At 41.4% G+C, this 26,134-nt stretch overlaps 1 protein-coding gene across 1 annotated transcript; it reads right to left on the bottom strand.

The window, feature by feature from the left end:
• Positions 1 to 14,510: 14,510 nt before the first annotated feature.
• On the bottom strand, positions 14,511 to 15,977 carry DRD5 (dopamine receptor D5; the record flags this gene model as incomplete). Its single annotated transcript, XM_079534205.1, has 1 exon — positions 14,511 to 15,977. The coding sequence occupies one exon, from the start codon at positions 15,975 to 15,977 to the stop codon at positions 14,511 to 14,513; it is 1,467 nt and encodes a 488-aa protein (XP_079390331.1).
• Positions 15,978 to 26,134: the final 10,157 nt, after the last annotated feature.

The following is a 26,134-nucleotide window of genomic DNA, read 5'->3' on the forward strand; positions in this document are numbered from 1 at the left end:
CTGTAAAACTTACACAGGTTTCTAGGGAAACTGAATATGTCCAATAAGGCCTTCCCCTTCTCTGATCCACAGATTCTCTGAAACTTGAAAAATCTTTAAGAAATGACGTGAATTTTGAAAAACTGAGTAATATTTTTTTCAGATAAAAATGCATGGAGTTAAATTGTAGCTATCTGTTCATTCAGATTCCTCGTCTGCTCTCCTTCCGCTTTTCTGGAGAAAAGGAGCACCAGCTCAAGGCCATCTGTATAATCTTAGATGACCAGAATGATGTTAACATTTTGGTCCTCCCCACCTTCACCTCCATGGCTACATCCAAGCTCGGGCCCTTGCCTTGCTCCTCGACTGAGCTACGCTACACGTATACTGGTGCACCCATATACCTCTCTCATCCTGAACCTAACCTGCTGACCTGACTTCTCAACATGACCTTGGACCTGCCTCACCTCAGTGAACTGACTGGCCACTGGACTCTCAGCTGAATCTGATTACTGTCACCTGCCCTGTTCCTCTTGTTGGGGTACAGAGAGACCATGCCCTTGTTGGCTGCCACCTTTGGCTCCCACACAGAGCAGCCTGCATTTGCAGTTTCCCCATGCAGCAGTTTCATACCATTCAATAGCAAATAGCATATCAGCCACCAAATAGCTCGCTTTGGGTTCATTTTGCTGAATATATTTATTGACCTTTTCTAGCCCACCTTGCCTCTCAAAGCAGAGCTAATTTCAATACTAAATAGTTTGTTCAGGACATCATTCAATTGAATTTTGATATCTCTGAGGAGGGAAATTCCAGTCTTTCTGAGCAACCCTGCCCAGTGCTTGATCATCCTCATGGGGATTTTTTTCCTTATATTCACCTAGAATTTCCCTTGTTAAAGCTTCTGACTGTTGCCTTTTGTCCTTTCTCTGTGCATCATTCTGTAAGACTCTGGTTGCATCTCCTTTATAACCTCCTTTCCCATCTACTCTCACTGTGTGGTATCATTAACTGACTCACCTTTTTTAAGGGTCAGAATGAGTTGGCTGTTTATTTGTTACTTCTCTGCTGACCTCAGAGCAGAGGAACGCTGTATTATTTCTTCTGTACAGGTCCCTACACACCACAGGCATTTCAGAATACATCAGACACTCCTGTATAAAAAATATCCTATCATAAGAATTATTTTTCTCTTCTGTCACAAGATTTCAAACTTTGTCTTCTGGTAATGTTAGGAGGGTTACTAAACAGGACTGGTTTCCTTTGTCACGGGGCTGAAGCAACAGCTTTGCAGTCAAATGTATAATCACACTGTGTAAAGGTCCTATTGGTTGCTGTCAAGTGGAGACAAGAATTGATTACCCCAGAAGCTACAACAATTATCTGTACCACATTCATCTTTTCTTTCTATGGTTAAGAAAGTCAGCATTACAAGACTGCATTCCACAGTTACTGTAGTAAACAGTGTTTCTTAGGAACGTGTACTAATTTTGATGTCAGAATTGTTTATGGAGCATAAACTGGAGTTTTCATTTGAACGAGGGTTTGCTTGCATTTTACAGAAAAATGCTTCCCTTAAATTGCACCTATCAGCCTTGACTTTAGCGTAATTTTTGTGGGGGAGGAAAAGAGCTGGGGGAATAAAGTATTGCTGATAGAATTTCCTAGCAATTTGGCAATCAATTGGGGAAACGCAAATTACTTTAAATGCATCTGAATGAAATATTTTGACTTGAATTCACATTTCAACTTCTTGTTGGGAGTCTGAATTACCATGTCTTAGGTTCGAAAGGGAAAGAATCAACCCTAGTGAACTTCTAGACTGTAAGATTGTGTACTGTCAGCTGCACCTTGAAAACTGGTGTCTGATGCACAACAAATCTGCTTTCATTATATGTCATTAGATTGGAATCAGATTTGGCCTCTGAAGGATAAAATGATAAACCCACTTATCCACAAACCTACTCAGTTACTCCTACTAGTACTGACTGTTGTAGTTACTATTTTTTTTGAAGTTCCCTCCAAATTTTAACAGTGAAATAGATATGCACTGAAATAGATATATAGTGTCTTAGCTGTGTGAAGGAAAACAACAGTTGGCTTCTGCATGCAGACCAGCATCTTCTCTGCTGTCATTCACATATGGCTCCTGCCACAACCATCACCCACACACCCACAAATGCAAGACTGGGTCTCCCAGGTTCCACAACATGTTCTATCACTGAAGAGCATTTAATTTGCTTGCTCAGCCTAATCTATATACTTTTTTTGTACTATAACCTATGAAAATAGCTAGTATATGAAAATAGGTATATCCTCCAGTCAAGGAAATAACATTGTCTGAAGGAAATTTTTAATGCCATGTTAGCTGCACAGCACTCACTCAAATGGTTAATAATGTACAGCAGTGTTAAGTAAGACTTGATTCATTTTCCTTTATCCAGCCAGTAACACCTTGGATACATAATTGAAAAAATAACTAAAATGTTTTCTCACCTTTATGTATGGCAACAACTGGTCTCAAAACTTTTCCTTAATAGACTGAATAAAGAAAAAACACGCAGGAAAGAAAGGTGAACCATTCTCTGGTTATTGTTGTTTGGTTGTTTGGTTTTTCCTGCTGTTCTATTATCAAGTAATAATTCCTATTGCATTTCTTACAACACTATGCAGTTATTGAGACAGTGTATTAAACCAGGGTAAAACCATGATAATTTCATTCTGAATGAAGCCAACAGTGGTTACAGGATACTTCAAACAAATTAGACAGAACTGTAGCAGGCAGAGGCTTAGCACAAGAACTACAAAGGACATAAATAACTCCTCTGTAAAGTGCAATTAGAAAGTCTGAACCCATTTACCTGAATGCATATAGCTCACCAATAAACTAAACTGGAAGTTACTGTTCTCTTTGAGATGTGATACAAGAAATAAGGGCCATCAGATGAAACAGAGAGGCAGCAAGCCAAAAGGAGCAAATTTTTCAACCCCTGTTTGACATCCCAAGACTTTAAGGTGAAACAATAGTGAACTTCCAAGAGCAAGTCAGTTATTTGTACAGTTTTCAGAAAAATCAAAAGTAAAAAAATTGTAGAGGAATTGCAGCTTGTCAAGGCTAGAAAAACAGCAGTGCTTGTAGCAGGTGGTAATAACTTTTACTACCCTGTATGATAAACAAGCAGACTTTCAGACACACATACTTGGCTTCCTAAGATAAAGAGGCAAGCTACTTCACACTTGAAAAAGAGCTTTTTTTTCCTCACAAAAGTTCAACCATTTGTTTGTATTAGTTGGATATAAGATACTATAGCTTTCTCAGGATTTATAATAGTCAACTACAATAACAGTAAAGGACAGAACATAAAATGTGACTCCTCAGTCACTGATATTTCAAGCATAATTTAACATGGAGCAGCCATAGAAAAAGAAGTGCCTTCATTTTGAGTTGCAATTTTAGAAAGATAAACTATGCACATCTTACCAGCTGCAACCGTTTCTTTCTTCTGGGATTTCAGTGCAAGATCCTCCTGAAGACCTCAGCAATCTCCCTCCCCTTTCCAGGAAAGAATTATTGGCTCACTTTTAAGTAACTTCCATACTAAACTGATAAACAGAACATGAGTTTTCTTAACCTTGGAAGAAGTAAAAATGAGCACTTCATAAAACCCACACCAGAACTTATAAAAAGTTTGACAAGAAGAATTTCAGTGCTCTTCCTTCATTGCTTCCCATAGGAGAGGCCATGCTGCTCATATTGTAGGAGTAAAACCTATCTTACAAAGGTCATCGATCCTGTCTTTACTAATCAGTTCTAAATTTCAGCCAGAAAGCAAATGCAGAGACACATCACATCATCCCCTCTACGTGTGTATCATCTTCACTTGTATCAAATATTTGCTAAGAGGTAGAAGTGGGAGGAAGCCACTGAGACTGAAAAGAGGCCAGAAATCAATCAAGTTACTGCTTTCTGACCCTAGAAAGTTTTTTTTAATTATTTTTTTTTTTCTTTAACCTTGCTGAGCATTGAGTTTCGAGGCTGGACATCTCATCTTTGCCTCTAAACAAATGCAGTGGTTTACCACCAGGGAACTAACTCAGTCAGTGCTGTGGCAAAACATGAGCACAAAAGCCAAGAGAGCAGAAAAGCACTTCCAACTCTTTTTAGTTCTCACTATTAGAAAATTCCAAAATTAGTGACAGCTATGGGGGTGAGAATACCAGGTCGCTAGTTTTACAAGGAGTTTTGATTTGCACTGAGCCTTTAAATAAATGGGAACCATATCCATGCTAAACTTCCAAAGCACATTTTTTTTACATTAAGGCTAGTCCTTCTGAGCTCTGCCCACTGTGAGAAAAGAATCAGGTTGAAAAATACTGCTAGTATGACCCCAGGTGTGAGCTGCCTTCAAATCTTTTCTTGCTGGAGGAAGAAAATACACAGCTGTAGCCAATTCATGAAAACTCAGCCCCGCATTGAACGCCAGGGCTGTAAGCAGTGGGTCTTTGCTGCTCACTTCTCCTTGCGCTTGATCTCTCTTCTTCTTTCCTGTATTATCTTTCTGTGTGTGGATATTCTAACTCAGTGATGGGGACTGGTCACTGTATGTAGCTCATCCTGTAGAGAAATTAAGAAAGAACAAAGGAAGACCCCACTGGTCAAATTAAAGGGAAATGTGAGAGCCACCAGTTAGGAGGCTGCTCACACAAAATGCTTTTGCACACAGAGTGTGTGGTGTGCAGGAAAGCAAGGGCTGGCAGAAAGGAGCAGTCATCCTGGAAGTGAAGATCTTGGCTAGATGAAGGATCTGTAAAGTTGGTGTCCTTCTGCTATTGATTAGTAACTCCCTATGGAGATTATCAGAAACTTTCAGTTTATTGTATCTAGTCAATGTGAATATATTTTTTTTCTTGTACAAAATAATTTTCTCTAGTACTCCAACAAATATGCTAGGAACTGAAGGAGAGAAGAGACAACAGAAAAAAAAAAACAACACAATTTTAGAATGGCAAAGTCATCCCTTTACATTGCCTTCACCACTGAATGAACTGTCCTAGCAGATTAAAGTTATGCAGTCTGTATTGCTGCCATCCCTGAACTCATCACATTTGCTCTTATATACAAGGCACTGAAGCATGCCGTCTTTTTTAAAAAGCAGTAGAAGGTGGGCTGTGCCTCTTTGAGTACCAAAGAAAGCTCTTGGCTTTGTTCAGGAGGAGAAGATTGGGATAGCTTTAAGCCTCCCTGAGGCTGCCCAAACTTGCAAACGGGCGCAGATGTAGCACGAGCACTACTCCTGCCAGTCTGAGCTGCTTGTGGGGGCACATCCTATAGGATTGTCCTCACTGTGCATCGATTGATCTTCATGCTGAAAAACCATGCCCCAGGGCACATCAGTAGTCCCTGTGTATGAATGGGCACAGCACACTGTAGTGCCAGAGCTTCACTTCAGCTCTTGGTGAGAGAAGGAACAACGCTGCTGTGGCACTGAAGGATTTCTCCCCTGCTGAGTGACACAGAGCAGATGCTCAGTGCTTGTAAGAGAAAAGGGACGGGAGCTCATGCTCCTGGTTAATCTATGTGTTCAAAGACACCCAGCTTGCACAGGTTTGTGTTGCATTTCAGAGTCTGTCCAGCTGGCCTCTGGTTTCGTTTACAGCATTGCAAGGTGCACAGGAGTAGATACAAGTAACCATGGGAGACAGTGAATATGCGTATGCATACAAAGAAGAGCATCAGATTTTGTCTAAGTTCAATATTTTATTTGCACAGAGTAAAGCAATCATAGTATTGACTAGAGATTTCAAAGGGAATTATGAGCATTCAGGATGTTTCTGGAAGAAAGACTTGGTTCTAGCAAGCCAAGGGGACTGGGAGAATCCTTTAAAATGTCCGACCATTGCACAGCGAAAACAGCACCATCCAGTACAGCAGAAAGATGGTTTCAGAGTGTACTTTGCTCTCCACTCCTTGACCAAATATTCCTTACAATATGATGCAGGTTGTTGCTGAGGAAGTAATTGTTGAAGTTCAGTGTAAGTTAGAAATATGACAGCTGTTGATCTGCTTCAATGGACTGATACTTAAGTAGTACCTGCTTAATGACCTGCTCGTTCACTGAACTCTGATCATGCCTTTCTCAGTAACTGGGGAACTTGGAGATTCCTCCTGATCCCTCACCTTCTTCAACCAAATTTCTAGCTTCCTTTTTTAAGGAAATAACTTGATCTCCCAGCTAATTTCACTCTTTCCTTCCAAAAATTCTCCTGTCCTCTTATCCTGTTTTCTCCCCTGTCCTCAGACACAGCTCTGCTATTGACAAGACAGTCAGTCTTTCTAATTTATTCAGTGCTGCTGAGCTGGATCTTCAGTTTGCAATTTTCTATCCCATCTGACCTATGAAATACTGTTTGCAAGTATTATTTTTAAGAAAAAGGTATTACTTGAATTATCAAGGTAGAGGTTGGTTAATACAGAAAAGACTTCTGTCTAAGCTGCCATTTGAATTTTTGACACTGTATTACCTGAACTAGATGTTTTCAAAAGTCATGCAGATGCATTTTGCACTCTGTCAAAAAGCTCTCACCTATGTTTCACCATCAGCAAGACAATGACACTGTTTAATACCTGTTGTTGAGAGATATCCAAGAGGTGCTTCTAAATCATCTCATCTTCTTTGCCATCTGTCTCAAAATGCTTACAGATAAGGATCAATTAGCAAATCATGAAAGAAATTGTCTAAACATAAAATAGTTGGGGGAAAAAAAATTGCAGGCTCTTCACTGCATAATTCAAATCTAGATTTTCAAAGATTCTCAACTGTAAGCAGCCAAAATGCCTTTTCAAAATGTGAGAAGACTGTGTACTTGTATCTAATTGTTGTGACAAAATTGTAACAGCAAAATTTTAAGATCTGACTTGCTTCTTCTGTATGAATTTGCACATCTTATTTAGAGAGAAAACTATTTTATTACCCTACAAATGTGATTAAATGTGTTCACATATAAAGAATATAAGCATGTATGTGTGTAAGTGTATATAATCACATCTATACACCGATCAGAGTAAAAACATTCTGCCTTTATTTCTATTAAAAACCAAATTGAACTTCTTGTAGAAAAACACTATTTCTGCCATGAGTGTCCAACCTTTTGTCTTGCCTGAGCTGTGCTGAGTGAAAAGAAATTGTCTAGGGCCACATACACATTTGTCACTCCAAAATTAAAGCCTCTCACTTATTTCCATAGAAACCACAACAGATACAAAGAGCACAATAACACTGTTTGATAGTGCAAGGTCTCAGCTACAAATCACGGTCACCACCATTAGCAAAGCATTTTCACTGGTCAAGAACAAGAGCCTGCATGCCATGTTTGTAACAACCTGCACCAGCAGAGGTGACCCTTTGTCACCACTGCTGAAATGCATCACCCACTACCTCACTGCTCACATCCACTCCTTGATCTCCATAAACATTCAGCAAGCATCAGTGAATGTCAATGAGTGCCATTTTTTCTATATGGAAAAATTCAATGCCATACCTTTGCTTCATATGCATTTCCATGTCAGACACCATTTTGTCAGACTGCCCCTCTGCTGCCATCTGTCTCATGGCAACAACATGTAATGGAATATTGGCGGGAAGGTTCAGACTTTACTGCCATACCGCAAACATTCACCTCTGATGTCATGGGCCAGGATCATAAAATACGAGGCATTACTTCCAGAGCAGCCCTCATTAAATATATATTATCGTTAATGTGCATAAATAGCAAAGCTTATTTTAATTTTATTTCATTTTTTAATTAAAACTCTGCCAGGGCAGATGGCACGGGGCGGCTGCACTGTGGGCTGTGCTGTGTCACATGCAGTCCATGGGTGCAAATTGATCTTGCCTGGTTTATTCCTAATACCAATCCATTCTCACTTTCCATAATCAAGCAAAATCTCTACAAGCTTTTTTAAAAGTCTATTTATGCTTGTCCTCTAACCTATGTTTCTGGTGAATAATCTTGTGGAAGGAAATAACGTTGCTTGAAAAAAAAAAAAAAAAAAAAAAAGGAAAAAAAAAGATCTTAAAGAATTCCTTTGGGCTGGAGACATAATGTAATTTGAGTACAGCTTGAGGTTGTTCCAGATTTGGTGATGTTAAGGTACTCAAGCAGCAAACCATGCCAACAGCTTCTGTTTACTGAAGGAGACTAATTATATGAAGTTAACAGAGAAAGCAAAAGGTCAAGGCCAAAGGCTGAAAATGTAGATTTTTAATTTTACTAAAAACCTTTCCAGCTGGAAAAATGGGGTCAAAAGGTAAAAGAGGGCACTCTCAACTTCCTTGTTAACATTTTACTCATGAGACATTTCGAAAGTGTAGCAGGTGGACTGCAAACAAGACTTCTCTGATGTCTGTGGGAGGAACCACATTTTGACTGTGGTTGTTGATCACCTTGGCCAAAACTAGGTTTTGTTTTGCAGTGCATTCATGGAAAACTGTATGAATTTAGGATTCCATCTGCTCAGTATGAGACCTCTAAACTGGGACTTCTGTGTAGTTCAGATATCTAAACCCAAGCAATTATTGTAGATATGTCAGATGAATCAATAGCCTGGCAGCTGCTAAACCTCATAGGCCACTCCTCTTGATGAAGGTCTCAGTTTAGTGGACATTCTCCAAGCATGTCTAAGCCATACCATTTGCAACCCCTTATTTCAGAGTGTTGCTTTGAATAAGAGAAATCTTATTTGTCTTTTTTTCTGTGGTAGACAATAATCCGAGCACATGTCAAAAATTCACATATCCTGAGAATTGTACACACATCTGGGATCGCCCTGAGCTAAGTGCAGCACCTTGCTCTTGGTCTCATTGAACCTCATTAGGTTTTCATACGCTCACTTTTCAAGCTTTCAAGAAGGGATGGCATCCCTTCTGTCTGTTGTATCAACTGTACTGCTCAGTTTGGTGTCACTAGCAAACTTGATGAGGGTGCACTTGATCCCACTATCGACATCATTGATAAAGATGTTGGTGAGCTCCAGTCTCAAGATAAACGCCTGGAAGACGCCACTCTCCACCAGCCTCCACCTGCACGTGAGATGTTGACCCCAGTGTCTCAATGGCTGCAACAATCTAACCAGTTCTTTATTCAGTCTGCAGTTGCAGTTGGAGACTGGTGTGACACATGGAATAGCTCACAGCGGTGCCATCACAGGTATACACTGGCTTGCTGCCATGCAAAGTGATTAAATTGCTGTCCATTTCCTTATTTTTCAGATCTATCTCGTGTATCAGCAGATTGCAAGCAGCGTATGCAGAGCATTCCAGCCTATTCTGGTAGTAATGAGAGTGCAATATAAGATACAAATTATTGTTGTTAGAGGTGGGGTATAAATCATAGGAAGATATATTTTTCATGGATTGGAAATTTTTATTTATGCTGTGGTTTTTTTTTTTTTTTCTGATTGCTGCATTGCATATTGCTAACTTTACAACTATGACATTATGACTATGATACAAATGATTAAGTTAATAAAAATGTCTGTCTTCCTTTAACAGCCATCTTTCTACAATATATCATAAAGAACGTTATCTCCAGTTGCAGCTGAGAATGGATTTAGACATATAACAAGATAAAATAATCTTCTCAATTTTCTATTAAACTAAACTATCCTGGGAGGGCTGGCAGACTTCCCGAAATGAGCAATCCATCATCTGCTTCAAATGATATTATTATTTGTATTTCAGTCTTTCCTCCCATAATCCCATTACTTTTCACTGCAATCTTTTCACTGCTAAAATAATAATAATTAAAAAAAAAAAAAGGATGAAGGAAGAGGCAAATCTTTGGTGCCCCATTAATATTGGAAATGGTCTTCATTTATAAGTATTTTTGTGCACGTCAGTGCTTTTAGACCAAAAGTATATCTTCATCTTTAAAAACATCAGCTCATTGTGCATGACTCTGAGGCATGAACCTGTCCAAAAAAAAACATTATGCACTATATGGTTTCTAGTATACCAAAAAAGGATCCAATCATTGCTGATCAAAGAGGAGATGCCCTGTGTGGACTTTGTGCAGCTCCTGGAAAGCTTGAAAAGTCTTCTTTGTTTGAAAACAAATAAAAAAATATGAATACAATAATTATTTCCACATAGCCTGGCATAAAATAATACTTTGTTCAGCATGCCAGCTTTAACATGCCATCATCCACAAGCAGAGAATACCAGTAGTAATATTCAGAAGAAGCCAAGACAAATAATTTCATTGCTCTGTGACCCAAGCCCACATCCATCACTGAGATTTTAGACTAATTTAAATAGGCACTGAATCATTCTAAAGATCTGATGCATCTAATTAAACAGTTGCAAAGATGGCCTCAGAGGAAAGAAAAATCTCTGCACTATTATTACCCCCACCACAGGTGTAAACAGTGGGTACTGTGTGACAGGGCCTCAAATGCCCTCCTGGTCAAGAGTGGCAATTTTGGCACACACAGACAGCTGAAGGATGTGACCTTCATGTGACCTCTCATACCTGCAGTTTGATGCACGGTCTGAATACAGCCTTATCAGCCTCTTGAATGCTGGGTTTATACAATTGACTTCTGAATGATGTAAGATTGGGCTTAGTTTTATTTCTACCAGAAACCCTCTTAATTTTGAAGAGGTTTTTTTGTTATGGGTTACAAAAATGCAGGAGTTCTTCTCCCTGCAGAAACATTGCACTTGGCTGGCACAATGAAAACAAAGGGATAAAGTACTAAACATAAAAAAAAAAAAAAAAAAAAAAAAAAAAAAAAAAAAAAAAAAAAAAGGAGTATTTTCTTCTTCTTTTGAAAAGTGTTTTGTTTGTGTTCACCTCTGAGAAAGTCATCCATATTTCTTTTGCTCGCGGAACAAGCAAACAAACTACAAAGCACAAAACTGCCCCAACTGTAAAAGCCTGTGCTATTAAAAGCTTTACAGAGGTCTGAATAATAAAAGAATCTTTATGATGTCTGCAGCATTTCAGATAAAACCCTGTTACTTCCATGTCTTTCATGTACCAGCTTCCTAAAAACAAACTAAAATAGCTTCATATATTATAGGGCTGGGATTTTTGTTTGTTTGTTTCATTGTTTTTCATTGAGAAGAACTCCTCTGCTATTAACTTAAGCAGAAAACATGAAGACTACTGATACACTGACCTCCCTTTGGTATGGGGTTTTCCAGGACTAACAGAATATGTCATATCTGAAGACCTGACTGGCTCAGGGGTAATTTAACGAGTATTGCAACCTATGATATATAAGCAATAACACAAAGTAGAAACAGCAAATAATCATGGATCCTAAAGGTTAGCCATCATTCAGGACCAGATTAAGTAATGATGACTCAAAGCCAGACTGCACCGTGTATTCAAACTACTAAAGTGCAAAGGACAAAAAAGAAAAATCCCCGAAAACTGAGCCAGCAATAAGTGGTCATGCTTAACTATGGAGAAAAATGCATGACAGAAGCATAGAAAAAAAGATGCCGATGGGAGGTACAAAACCATTCAAAGAAGTGAGTTCCAGAGTGACACCATAAGGCTATAATTGTTATAAACACCTACTTGTGGTTCCAATGAACTCTGCTCACTTGACAGGCAAACGCATTAGATCTTAAGAAGGAAATAATTAAAAAAGTAGAGCAGCCATTTCATCTGAAAGAAATCAGTTTAAAAAAATAATTTTGGGGGATGATCACATCAGAATGGTCTGCCCTTTTCAAGGCAAGAAACATATTTAAAATCTTATCTCTAGCTTTGTCAGAGATAAGAAATTAACACACATTAAGAAGCATGAAATTGTCCCTATGTTACAAGCCAAAGTCAAGAAAAAGGCTTTCCTTCAGATCCTCAAGGTCAATCTGTGCTTCTAGCAAAAAAAAGGTAAAAAAAGAATAAAGAAAAGGGGTATCTCCTCACTGACTTTTGAAGCAGAAATGTTCCCTTTATGATGCTTCTGGGTTCTCAGGGATGAAGTCAGGGATACGCACCTACTCCAAGGAGAGAGATCACCTCATACAGCAGCCATCAGAAATCATTTACCAGTTTCAAACTACAAGTTAGTAATAAAAACTGGCAATGTGAGCGATTTTCTGCACTGTCCTAATTGTGCTCCCAAGTCTGATGGCAGGCAAAAATTACCTTCCTTCAGAACTGAGTCAAGATAAAATGCAATGTTTCTATTATACCATGAAGAGCTGTTATCTTATGCACTCACTGATGGACATGTCATCTTCACCAACCACACCCTGCTGGCACACAGGTTCTCTGGAAGGTCTCTTTCCTTCCCCATTTCCTTGGGCTGTTTCTGATTAAAAATTGGGTAAAATACAGACGTTGCCCTGGGAGCTGGAACCAACAACAGATGCACACATCTCTTGCACTGCTTACAGACTTTTTACATGGACCCAGAATGTTTAATACGCAGTACTGGCCTCAAAACTTGAGCAGTAACTAGAAAATCATAGGATCATAGAATCATTTGACTTGTAAGGGACCCCCTAAGGTCATCTAGTCCAATTCTTCTGCAATGAACAGGAGCAAAATGCAGAATTTCTCACCTTCATTTTCACTTGGGGAAATCGTTTTTACTCCAGGCAAGTACTACCCAACCAGAAAGGCCAGAACTGCAGTTAACTCCTGGCAGTACATGATTGTATTATCAGAGAAATGACAACCTATTCACCCCAGTTCTCGAGCCATTAGCAGGCTGAGCCTGGCTATGGTCATAGGATTTCTGTTCTTTGAGAACTCCTAAGCTACAAGCATAGCACCCTTTTTTGAGGACCATTGTGAGGGGATATTACACTGAAATAGCAGATGCAACCCCAAAGGCACTTCAGTTAGATGCCTCAGAGACTTCTTCCATCAGATATCCCAAGCAGAGATAAGGCAACCCCTTATTGCTCATTATTAGAGGCTTAGCTTCCGAAGAGGCTCAATCCTAAGTGCATAACATTCACAAATGCTACTTACACTTCTTTTCCTGAAGCATGCTGACTGGTGTAAATCCTACTATTCCTCCATTCATAGCACAGGGACCTTCACCTCCCAATTGGGTGGGCTGGGGCGGAGCGGAGTCAGGATAGACCCTATAGAGAGCGCTACTGAACCAGCACAAACTGCTCAATGTACATCTGTACAGCTCATGGCATGGAGATTCCTAATTAATTCAAATCTTATGCACGAATAACTTGCTTTTACTACCTTTGATCATTTGTCTTGTAAATAGCATTGCTTCTGACTTCTGAGCCAAAAGCGTGTAAACATTTCTAAGTAGTCTATTCCATCTGATGCAAATGTTTCAACAGATACCAAGTTTAAAATACTCTTTTACAATTTGTTTAGACTGTTCTAAAACATTTTGTAGAGTCAAAGTATTACAAGGACATTTCACACATTTGAAAAACATAATTAACTTCCAGCGACAAAGTAAATCACTAAAAAAATGTTTTCTTCTCTCAGTTTCATTGAGTTCTCCAATGTAGTACGTCTACACTGGGAGCTGCTAATTACTAACATCATTTTCAAGCATAATTAATGTTTTTAGACACATCCAGCTGCTAATTCCATTACCAAATTCTTCTCATTAATGGTATCTATAAAGGCAATTTCAAATATAGAATTAAGTGGAAGGGCTTAACAGCTTGTAAGTGTGCGTGCTTGATATTCTTAGCTGCAGAAAGGAAATCACTGATAGGGACATCATCAGTTAAACTGGAAAGAAAAAAAAAAAGCACAAAAAAAAGCGCACCTAACTGGCTGTAAGCAGAGCCATATAAAAAAAGCTCCTTTAAGTCAACGGTGCGTATGATCCTTCCTTTCATTCAAAAATTGTATTTTTGCACAGATCGTTTTGCTTTTACAGTAACAGGGTTTAGCAGTTAGTCATGTAACCATTCAAATAAGAATGTTACAGTTTGAACACTGGTTGTAAATCTTTCAGAGTGATAAATGAAAGATAATAACCCCTTGATCAATGTAACATTTATTTATTCATCTGGGAACATGGTGAGGATACCACAGGCAACAACTCCGCCTGGAGAACATGGATTTCACGTAAACTGTTCTGGCAGAAACACACATTTAAATAATCAACCAAATCATCACCTTGCTATTTCTATCTTAAAAGAAAAACAATAAACAAACAAAAAGAGAACTGAAACATAAGACCTGAACAAATGAGCAGTCCAGAAGTTAAGCTATTGGATGTCTATACCAGCCTCAACATCAGTCCCTGTTTGCAAAAGTAGCAACACTCAGCACTGACAATGCAACGTCCATCTACAACTGGACTGACCGTACTTGTACCATGAGACCTCCCCATGGCTGCAGTCAGTTTGTCCCATCAGTGACAGTGTAACAACATTCTGCAAAGCGCTATACAGAGAAGTGAAGTTAGCATGAAGTGACTGATCAAACCACAGCATAAATCAAGCAGATTTTTCCATTTAGTGTTAATATTTTGGTGTATAATCTAAGCAGAAGGGACCAGGAGAGGATGCAGTTTAATGTAAACCATTTGGAGTGAAAGGTGTGATTTTGCCTAGTGAGATCTCCCCCTCGCAATCCAGCTCACAGACAGAGTCAGTGGCAACCTCGGGGTCAGGGGAGATCTGGGACATCCTATCAAAAGGGTCCTCCCGGTTTTCCTCACAATCAACCACATTTGGGATCATGTTCACATACGCAGTCACTATCTCCTTGTGGAAAAGGGTGTCCTGGTTGTATGAGATGAGCTCATTGCTTATATTAACGGTCTCCACTGGAGTGCTCGAACAAAACTGGCCACAGCCCAGGAGGTTGGAGAAGACCTTCCTGAAGTCAGCATTGAAGGCATAGATGATGGGGTTGAGGGAGGAGTTGGCCCATCCAAACCAGACGAAGATGTTGAAGGTGGTCTCGCTGACGCAGGGGAGCCCAGCTCGGGGGTCGCTGGGTGGGCTCTCGCAGAAGGGCACCATGCAGTTCAGAATGAAGAAGGGCAGCCAGCAGCAGACAAAGACGCCCATGATGATGGAGAGAGTCTTCAGCACTTTGGTTTCTTTCCTGATGGAGGACTTAAGGGTGGTGTGATGATGGCAGTCAACATGGTTGCTACGGCAGCTCTGCGCGTGCTCAGCCGCCCGCTCCAGTGAGGAGATGCGACGGATCTGCACCTGGGCAATGCGGTAGATCCGCGTGTAGGTGACAATCATGATAGCCACTGGGATGTAAAAACTGATCAGGGAGGAGGAAATAGCATAAGTCCTGTTGAGGCTGGAGTCGCAGCTCTCCGATGACCCAGGGATAGTGTTGTTGCTCCCATAGGTGCCGTCGGAGGGCGTCATTGCTGCCAGTGCCACCCATGTGGTGCTCATGTCCTCTGCCCAGGTGGTGAAAGCACCCGCTGCCTCCAAGCCAGTACCGAACCTATCCTCAATGTACCCAGTGGCAGCAGCAGTGGCAGCATCCCCACCTCTGTGCCAATTGAGCTGGACTGGGATGAAGGATATAAGCACAGACAGTGCCCAGGCCACTCCGATCATCACTAGGGCCAGCCGCTGGGTCATCTTTCTCTCATACCGGAAAGGGCTGGAAATAGCCCAGTACCTGTCCACGCTAATCACGCACAGGTTAAGGATGGAGGCCGTGGAGCACATGATATCGAAGGCCACCCAGACGTTGCAGAAAGCCCCAAAGGGCCAGTAGCCGGCCACCTCAGCCACCGCCTTCCAGGGCATGACCAGCAGAGCCACCAGCAGGTCGGAGACGGCCAGCGACACGATGAAGATGTTGGTGACCTTGCTCCGCAGGTGCCGGTAGCGGACGATGGCCGCGCACACCAGCACGTTCCCAAAGAGCGTCCAGAGGATGAGCAAGGCGAGCAGGCTGCCCGCCGCCACCTGCGCAGCTCCGGGGGCTCCCGCCTGTCCCCTCGCCCCGCCGGGGGTTCCCGCCGGGGGCGGCAGAGGGCTGCGGCCGCCCCGCAGCATGGCTTGCGGCTACCGGCGGCGGCGGCGGCGGGGCGGCGGCGGCGGCCGGGGAGCGCCGAGCAGCCAGCGCCGCCCCGCCGCCCGGCCCCATGGGGCCGCTGCCCCCCCGCCCGGCCGCCACCCCTGCTCGCTGCCCCCCGCCCCGGCGGTCCGCAGCCCCCTGCCCGCGCTCACCGCTCGGCGCGCTCCTGCCCGGCCGCTCCGCTCAGCTCTGTTCCACTCGGCGCTGCTCGACGTGGCCGCTTCGACGCCGGCTCCGCCCGCCCTGCGCTCGACGGAGCTCCCCCGTCCCCGCTCCTCTCTCCTCCCTTGTCTCACCTCGCTCCTCGCTCCCCGTGCCGGCCCCCGCCGCCCTCTGAGCATGCTCGGCGCCGGGGACTCCCCGTCCGGTCCGGCGGAGAATGGAGTAGCAAAACGAACGCTAAATCGTGTACGGGTCGTCCGTGCAGTTGTTGCTTCGCTGTACGCGGTTCCACCGAAGGGAACGGGGAAACGTGTCCCGGTCCCGGGGACGGTGGGACTGGAAGGGGCCGTGGAGAGCGGGGCAGGGCGGGTTTCTCCGGGCGTCTGAGGTTTGGCACAGGGAAAGAAGCCGGTAAAGGACTCCCGAGTGTCCTCGTCGCTGCTCTTCCGTGGGATGCATCGTTTGTCTCCGCAGCCAGCAGGAAAGAAGCAGACACGGTGCGATTGGACTCGCCGTGAGCTGGTATAACACCCGTGTTTCAAACATAGTGCAGTGACTTTTATTTAAAATACCTTTATTTTCTTTTATTTTTTAACCCTTCGATAGGACCAGAACCATCCCTGACTGAGCATCCCGTTCGAGATGCACGAGGCAGTTGCGGCTGCCCCTCTGCTGCGGGTGGGACCGGGCAGAAACCTCAAAGACCTCCTGGATCCGGAGCGAGGATGTAGCGACAGTGTTTCTAAATGCTGAAACAACAGAAGCTCGGCAACCTTTTGGGCAATTTTCTAAAAGAAAAACTGGAGCTCCACTTTAGCTCTTGCTAAAGAAATTTGCACTGCTTTTGCACGTTTAAGCCGAGTTATATTTAATATTGGAGGGAGGCTATAGCTTTTGTCACTGAGCTCTGAGCGTGACTAAAGCAGGGATGCTGAGGCACTGTGTTGCTTGCACAACCCAAGCGGTGCCTCCTGAGATGGATGTAGGAAGGAACAAATCCCACAGGTATTTGTGCACATGGCCCTGAAGCCACTGATCCCGAAACGTGGACATTTTGTAAAACAAAAATTAGTGACCTGATTTGCTTGTTTAGCATGCATGCGTTGCTTTGGTGGTGCAGAGGTGTGCATAGACATGTAAACACATTTATGTATAATAGTGATAGCATGCATGCATACAGTCACTATGTTGTCAGCTATGTGTTAGCTATTTGAACACACACACACATAGCTTTTGTGCATGACAACAAAAGTAGCCTGATAATAGCAGGACAGCACAGAGCTTGGTGGCTCGGCACCAATGAGCAGCAGGCTGGCTGCCCTCCTCCAGGGTGCCCGGCGAGGTGCTCTGGCCCATCAGAACAAGATGGTCTGAGCTCTAAATGGTCAGCATCTAGAGTTGTATTCTGCTTTCTGCAGGACCTCCAGAGAGCTACGCAAAGTCAAGAGGAATTTTTGAAGTGTATCTGCATAGCAATATCTGGATGTCTCTGATTCCTGTGTAGCTGAGAATTCAGATAAGATTCTCTCTCATCTATTTTTTTAGCAAATGCTCCTGAGCTCCAGCTACTGTGAGCTGGAGTGAGACACCAAGGTTAGGCTCTGAGCAGCCTGATTCAGCTGTAGGTGTCCCTGTTCATTGTAAGAGAGTTGGACCAGATGGCCATTGATGGCCCCTTCCAACTCTAATGATCCTATGATTCTATGATGATTCTATGAAGTTGCCATCAGAGGTCCTATGGAAAAAGTTCGCTCACTTACTGGATCCATGGGCTCGTGGAAGTGCAGTCTGTAGTGGTGACCCAGCACTATGTGCACTCTGAACTCATTCCAAGCCTCAGCAGTGCACCAGGCATTCACAATACCTTCAGTGCGGCAGACAAAGCCGCGCTGTGTGCCATGGCAGTTGGTTCAGCAGAGGAAACAAGGGGAGAAAAAACAGCAGTTGCACTGCTTGCAGTGCATCACTGGAAGCAGAACTGGGCCCAGGGCCATGGTTTAATGGGGACAGTTACAGATGTTGTAGTATCTCACCCATTTCATCAATATCTTTCAAGCCTGTGATAAAATCCTTCAACATTTATAGGATACAAGCATCCTTTTTTTACTTTCTGTAGGCAGTTTGCATATAAATATCATTTTAAGAGTGTCCATTAAAGCACAGCTGTCACTTGCTGAGAGATTTGGGGTATTTTTTTTCATCCTGATATCATCTCTGTAATGGCTTTGTGCTTTTCCTACAGAGCTTCATCTCGTTTCTCTCTTTTTATTTTATTCACCTGTTAGAATCCTCTCCCAGCTGGCGGATTGGAAGTAATGGAATTTAACTGCTATTGCAATGCTTCTGAGGGAAAAAACAGTTTGCAGTTCCTGATTCTTGAGATGTGTGTTTTACTGCCACTCCTTCCTTTCCTTGCAGCTCAGTCTACTTCCACTTCAAAATACAGAAATGCACTGTTCTGAAAAAAGACATTCATTCAAAAGCAGGTGATTAGCAAAATTAGCACACTCTCACCTAAGAGATACTTAGTGCAAAGAGATAAAAAATAATTAAGGCCAGAAGGAAGGTCAAAGCTATAGACATAGATATACTACTAAGGGCTGGGCTACAAAAACTCCTCACCAGGCAGCTCTGATCAATTAGATTCCAACTCAGGTAAGGTGTCTAGAAGTCACAGAATCATAGAATCATTAAGGTTGGACAAGACCACTAAGATTATCCAGTCCAACCAACAGCACATCCCCACCATACCCACTGACCACATCCCTCAGTGCCACATTACCACAGTTCTTTAACACCTCCACCACCTCTGTGGCAGCCTGTGCCAGCGCCCAATCACTCTTTCAGAGAAGAAATTTTTCCTGACATCTAACCTGAAGTCACTGTGTGTGATGCCATATTGGTGAGGCAGCTGTGCTGCTCTTAGCTTTGGAGGTATGCTCAAGTGGAGCTCTGTTTAGCTTAAGCTCCATTGGTTTCATCCACTGAAGCTGAAATGCTGCAGAGGAATGGACAAAGCTGTGTATATATATAGAAAGAGAAGATGTTGAGTAAGGAAGGAAGAAGAGAGGACTGATGTCATCAATTTGTTCAGCACAGAAAAATCCTTTAGACTTGGTTCTGTTCTGCAGTATATATATATATCTAGGCAGATGAGTTGTAGAAATTGTTTGGGAAACTTCCTGAGCTTAGCAGAGAGCACCAGAAGGGTTTAAAAGAGCTGGAAATGTCTGATGAGTGAGGGATGTTTCCTGGTAATAGGCCTTTTTTCATCTTTCAGGTCAGGTTTTAAAACTGCAGTGGCTGGAAACTGAATTGATGGGAAATCAGGGCATAGATAAGGTGCATGGTTTGAACAGCGAGGACAATTAGTAGCTGACACGATTGATTTGAGATTGTAATGGATTTGCCGGGTTTGAGATCTGAAATTCAAGGCTGAGTGCCTTTCTTAACGGTGGTGCCTCCACTCCCCAGCAGCTCATCCTGGCAGCAGACAGGGGTCTGGAGGCTGTGCAGGGAGGAAAGCAATTGCAGATGATTACAGTTATCCCTTCTGGCTTTAAAACCCATCAGTGTTTTTGTTGACTTGAGATTGTGATGGATAGTGTTAATTAGCCAGGTGAGAGAATAAACAGCCCTCCCAGTACTTCTGTTGATTTTTTCTGGGGGGGGGGGGGGGGGGGATGTGATATAGTTCCCACACTCCCACACAAGTTGTTGATTGTTCTTGCTTGAAGTCATGAAGTAATAGATATCACCAAAAGAGATTTCCACAGATGTTCTTTTCCTGTTGTTCATACTGGCCCTGACTACTTAAACTCATGGTAAAAGATGAAAAACAAATGTCAGTCACAACGAAAGGCAAAGGAAACAGAACTTTTTTTTTAATATGTTTTCCTGGTCAACTTAGTTCTTTCTGTAATTTCTATTGCATAAAATATGATTTTTTTTTTAATATCCGTAACAGTATTGTAAAAACTCATATTGATATTTTTCAGGAGCTACAGAAGGTGCAGATAATACAGCAAGAGATCATATGATGAACTACTAAAGATCAGAAGTTTTGAAGAAAGATGAAGAAAAAAAAAGATATATTGATTTGTGTAATGATAAAATATGTATTCTCATTGCATGCATACCCACATCCTATGTGAGCATCTGTTCTCAGAAAATTATCAAGATATATAAGCTATTTTGATTATCTAATACTAATCATTTCAATATTTTTGGATCAATAACTGGATCTGTGAATATTGAATGGCATGTGTAAATTATAGATTTTTCTTGTTAGTTACCTGTATTGGAACGTTTGCTATCAACATCTCTGGATCATACTCTGCCCATTAATTTTGAGGTGGTCTTGCACAAAATGAGCAGTAAAATCCAGTCATTTTTGAGTAGCATGGAATAGTAATAGCAATTTTAGTGGTGCAAATGAGCTATGTTCATAAAAATTCTGGTAGAAAACAAGGACTCAGAGAACAGTCACTCTGTGTGCTTTTATCACAGAGTCACAGCATTGCAGGGGTTGGAAGGGACCTCAAGAGATAGTGAGTCCAACCCCCCCGCTAAAGCAGGTACCCTACAATAGGTCACACAGGTAGGCATCCATACAGGCCTAGAATATCTCCATATCCCTCTTTTACAAGTCAGCAAAAATGTATCGGCACCTTAGCGCAGCCCTGACTGGGCTGTTAATGTGAAAACACGAGGATCATCCCAGCCAGAAAGAATCTGGGAGCAGGGAAGGTCAGCAGCTGCGTCTTGACCTCCCAGGGAACATAGGTGGTATCTCATGGGGCTGGATGAGGAATAGATGAGGAACTTCCCTTCTGGTAGGCAACTCTGGGACAGAATGGAGCTCAGAGGGGAACGGGACCCCCACAGTGGCATGGGGGACAGCAGTGTTCTCACAGCACTGCAAATGCTCAGCAGAGAACTGTGCTTTGAGGTGGCTTTATAGATGGGCCAACAGTTGGAGATGATTTATTAGTGGCTCTGCACTTCTTAGGGGCCATATAGGACTGGGACTAAACTTTGTAGTTCAGGATTTATTTGAGGGAAGAATTACAGTTTCAAATTTATAAACACAAGTGGTATGAATGAGCACTTTTGTCACTTTGGGATAATAGCTGTAAATGACTGCTTTTACTTAGTCCTGCTTATTTATTTATTTATTCCTCAAGTAAGCCTTGAAATAAAATGCTCTTTTACAATAAACTTGTCTAATTAATCTCAATAGCATAATATCAGCAACATCAGCAACCCTACTGCAATGAGCCTAAGGACTACTTTATATGTGTATGTGCTACCACAGAGCACAGTGCAACTGCTGACTAAGACATCAGTCTGCCAGCACAGGGCAGAGTTGTATGGGGACTGACAAAGACAAACCTAAATTTATTCTTCTATCCATACATGAGACAGCAAAGCTATTTATTCTAACTTGTGAATAGCCATTGGGATACTGAACAGAGGCATTTCAACCTACAGTATGTCTACAATTGCCATCCTGTTGGTTTCTCCTTCTCTAAAACACATAAGGAAAGGCAAAGCAGAAACTGCCACTTTTTCAAGAACCTCTACAGCACCATTATGACCCCTGATATGGATGACATCACTTCAAATCAGAGGAAGGAATATAAGAGTCAAAAACATGCAGTCCAATAATTCAAGGGAGATAGCTCAAATTCTGCAAGTCATAGCCACAGTGGATTGGCATAGTGTGCAGCTTTGCAACGAAAAGAAGCCTTGGCATAGGTCAATGCAGGAAAAAAAAGATGAAGAAGAGGACAGCGCTGTGTGGAGCTGATCCAGGCTGACATCAGTTGTGGCAACTGGTCAGCAGAGGATTCATTCTGGGAATGGCTTTGCCCTCCTCCTGTTTGAAGGTGCCAGTGAGATCTGAGCTGTTAAGCCAACAGTTCATCCCTATCAACCTCATGTTAGTAAAGCAGAGACTGAACCCAGTGAGATTTTCTCTATGTTATTTTGGCAGGGTTGGCTAATCAGAAATCTCATATATGTTGACTTGCAAGATATGCTAAAGGACTACCTTTGCCTTGGGCATTCAGCACAGGTAACTGTATGTAGACTTGTCTTCATCAAGCATAAAATGTGCATTGATCTGAGAAAAAAGAGTGGCCAAAGGGAACAGTGGGTTCCAAAATGTCAGGGCATTACAAGGACAGGAGCAATCCATTGAGATATTGTCTGCATGCCTTCATCAAAGAAAAGGCTGTGGATCAAGTTTCCAGTTCCCAATTTGGGAATTGTTTGTTGCATATTAGCTGTATTGATTGCAGTAATTATCTAGAATAAGTAAATACCATATCAGGATCTGAATTTTAATTTCAGAACAATTTGCAACTACTTACTTTTGCTGCCATGACCCTTCAAGTTAAAAATAACAAGCTAATGCAATTTAATTTAGTACAATTGACAGAGATTTGTGTCCTGAAAAGTGACAGTTTATATTAGGCAGAGCAGCATCTCTACCTAAAAATAAAATATAGTCAAGAGAATTGCAGTCACATGGAAGTCTAACACCCATTTCTGCTTTAACAGAATAACACAAAGGTCTATGAGGTGGTTTCCCTCCTGGAGTAACTTAATCTGTTAATGATGCCTCACTAATGTACTTTATTTCAGTGTCTGATCCCCACCTAGTGGCATGCAGATCATGCTGGCATCTGGTTTACCTGTACTTGTAACTGCGTACCACAGATTCAGTCTCAGTGACATACTCAAGCACAAACCTGATGTCAGATGCAAGCACTGCCATCTCAGAAAGAGTGGTCAGGCACTGGAATGGGCTGCGCAGGGAGGTGGTGAGGGAGTTTCCCTCTCTGCTGTTCTTTGGAACTGTCCCCTTCTCTGCACTGATGTAGACCACAAGTAGGCCATGCAACACAGGAATACTTGCAAAATGATCAAATTGATCACTGTAATTTTTTAAATGTGATTAAAAGAGGAAAGTTTAAGGATTGTGAAATACTGATAGAGGGAATTCAGTTCATTTAGAAAAACTCAACCATGATGCTTCCACCTTTTTCCATCTTAGATCAAGTATCAGTGACTCTAAAAGCCACTTAGAAAAGTCTGTGGTCACAGAAATTTGACTATCCAGGCAAATGCTTGAGGATAGCAGTAGTACTTCAATATATTACCAGCCTTTATTTTTATACATACATTTATATTATATTATATACATTTTTACACATAAATGAGCTCAAATGCTACCTAAGCATAATAAGATGATGTAGGAAGAAAGGGAGGGGGGGAAACTGAGGGAGTAGGAGAGTCACGATAAAGAAATTTCCGATTTATATTGTGCAGCAAAAATTCAGAGTAGTTTACTTACCTAAAGAACACTTGACCGTGTTCTCTTTTTTAAAAAATCTCTTTTTAGATAGTATTAAATTGGTCTTAATGGCATTCACTGGAGAGCACAAAAGTTGACAAACTCTCCCCCATAGGCACCTCTGAAACGCAGCAATGGCAACAGTGAGACCAGGGTAAGCCTGCTCTCCAACCTCCAGCTACGTGCCTGAGTGATTGATTATATAGGCTAACTTTCTGCTATTCCTTATAGAATATATAGACTATGATATACTGCTATTGTGGAAACACACCAAAGAGAGAGAGAAAAAAAAGAAGTTTGAAAGCAGCTGTTTGGAATAGACCAGGTTGAACACTGATCAGAGGTAGATGTGACACCAAGTTAAACAATCTGATTAACATTCCTGGTTAAAAATTTCTTTCTTCAAAAGCTGTACTTCTAAAATGTTCATACTTGAAACTTCATGACTTACCATTGCATCAAGAATAATTTACACTAAGGTCTCGTTCTGTAAGATGTTCTCTATTTGGGCAAAATGATATTTTTGGGTCAAATCCTCTTGTGAAAATCTCTTATGTCTCTCAGACTGAAATCTGTTCTCCAGTTCCCTGAATCAATTAAGTCAGTGGGGTTTCATCAGTGCAGCTTGGAACCAAATTTGCTCATTAGTATGGTTAAAGCATTTGCAGCCAGAATGCTGCTCCAAATAAACTTTAATTTTAGCACTAAAAATCAATTTAATACCGAGGGCAAATGAAATTATTTCAGTAGTGATGCTGAGAAAAAGAGAAGACTAAGTAATGACAGACAAAAATGCTAATGTTATTTATTTTTGAAAATTCCAAATATGTGCCAAGTTCTCAATACAGCATATGGATTCTTTTCTGGCCCTAGGGATTAGTGAGTTCTGCTTTGGTTGAACACAAGTGTTAGAAGTCAGTGAAAGAGCACCACTTTTGGCTGAAGAATGACATGTGACCCATCCCACAAACAGAGCAGAAGCCAAAGGAATCTTTCTTTAACCAACCTTTGTTATTGTTCAAAGGTTGAAATGGAATTTGCTACCTAGCAAAATGAGTTTTCTCCAATACCAGAAGTAGCTGGAAAGTTGATCCAGGCATTGGTTTGGAAGGAAGAAGAAAGCTTTATTTGATGTTCCAGCTTGCCCTATTTATTCTGCTTGAAACAAAACCGGTCTGAGAGAACCAAGTGGAGAGAGCTTCATGAAAGGAGTGTGCAAGAAGGTGAGATGAGGCTACTCTGTTCCAGGGGAAAGATAGAAAAGGCTATGAGAGAATGAGGGCAGAAACCAATAGCAATGTGATAAACGAGCACAACAAGCAGCACCAGAAAGAGGCAGAGGTTACAATGATGTGATCAGGGGTGGCTCTAAGGAGCTGAAATTGCTCTGCAGGAACACAAGTGTTCTCATGCTCAACCTCAGTGGTGGTGAACCTAATTCAGACTTCAGATTGCTTTACTTGATATGGGTTTTGCATCAGGTAAAGGAGGTACAAAGCTCCTATGTATGTTATGGCTGTATTTGCCACAGAGTAGATTCGAAATTTAACTGCTATATCAAGAAACTCCTAGAAGGCATCAGGTAATGGTCTGTGTTTGCCCTCTAGTGGTACAAAGCCAAAATTTCCGTTCTGATCCGTGATTGTGAACAAAGCAGCTGAAAGCTGCGTTCTATCGGACCCCTGTAGGAGTGTATACGGTTACCTTCCACCCAAGAGAATGAAGTACAAAGAAATTAGCAGCTACTAATAGAAATTGTACAGGAAATTTAAAGCATTATGGCAACAGAACATATGTAATTTAAGCTACAAGATTAGATTTTTCCCTTTCAAAACGTTTCAAGGATGCGTGAATAAAGAACAGAAGAAAAAACTTTATTTCACGGTTATGTCATGGAGTAATTACAAGACAAGAGAGATGCATTAATAGGAATATATTTTATCAGAAGAACTTATACACAGCATGGTATCTAACCTACATGTTATTTATTTGGTTTTCATGTCATATAGTTAGGAAAAAAAATAGTTAAATATTGATTTTCCAGATATATATTCCAAATATTCAGAAAGTTTAATATAATTCCCATAACCCAACAAAGCAGAAAATATTTTCCTGTTTTACTATTAAAAATGTGTCTAGGAATTAAAAAGTGGGGTTTTCAGAGCACCCGTGACTCAGGGACATCAGTTGGTACAGCAGTCCTTGGGAATTTCCCTCAGAAGTCGACCAGTTGTTTTTTCCTTTTTTAAACAACTTTCACAGGTTACAGTGAATGAAAAAAGAGCAATGCAAACAGTTCAAACTCAGGACAAATTGCTGAATTTGACAAAACACGGATTAACTAGATTAAATTAACTTGACTATGTACAGTTAACACTAATATGATTTTGAAAAGTCTAAATGATAACACTACATATGTAACAAAATGCACAGATAAAAAATAAAAAAATATTACATGCTATTAGCTATGGTCCCTTCTCTTAGAAATATTTATTGAATCTTCTGTCTATTGAGCAGCTGTTGCTACGCTCACTCATTCATTCACTCTTTCATCTGTTATTTGTTTAATTAATTATTCAATCAATTGTTCACTGAGGGACCGTGTATGAT

This window comes from Tetrao urogallus, assembly GCF_951394365.1.
Source record: "Tetrao urogallus genome assembly, chromosome: 4".
Taxonomy (NCBI): domain Eukaryota; kingdom Metazoa; phylum Chordata; class Aves; order Galliformes; family Phasianidae; genus Tetrao; species Tetrao urogallus.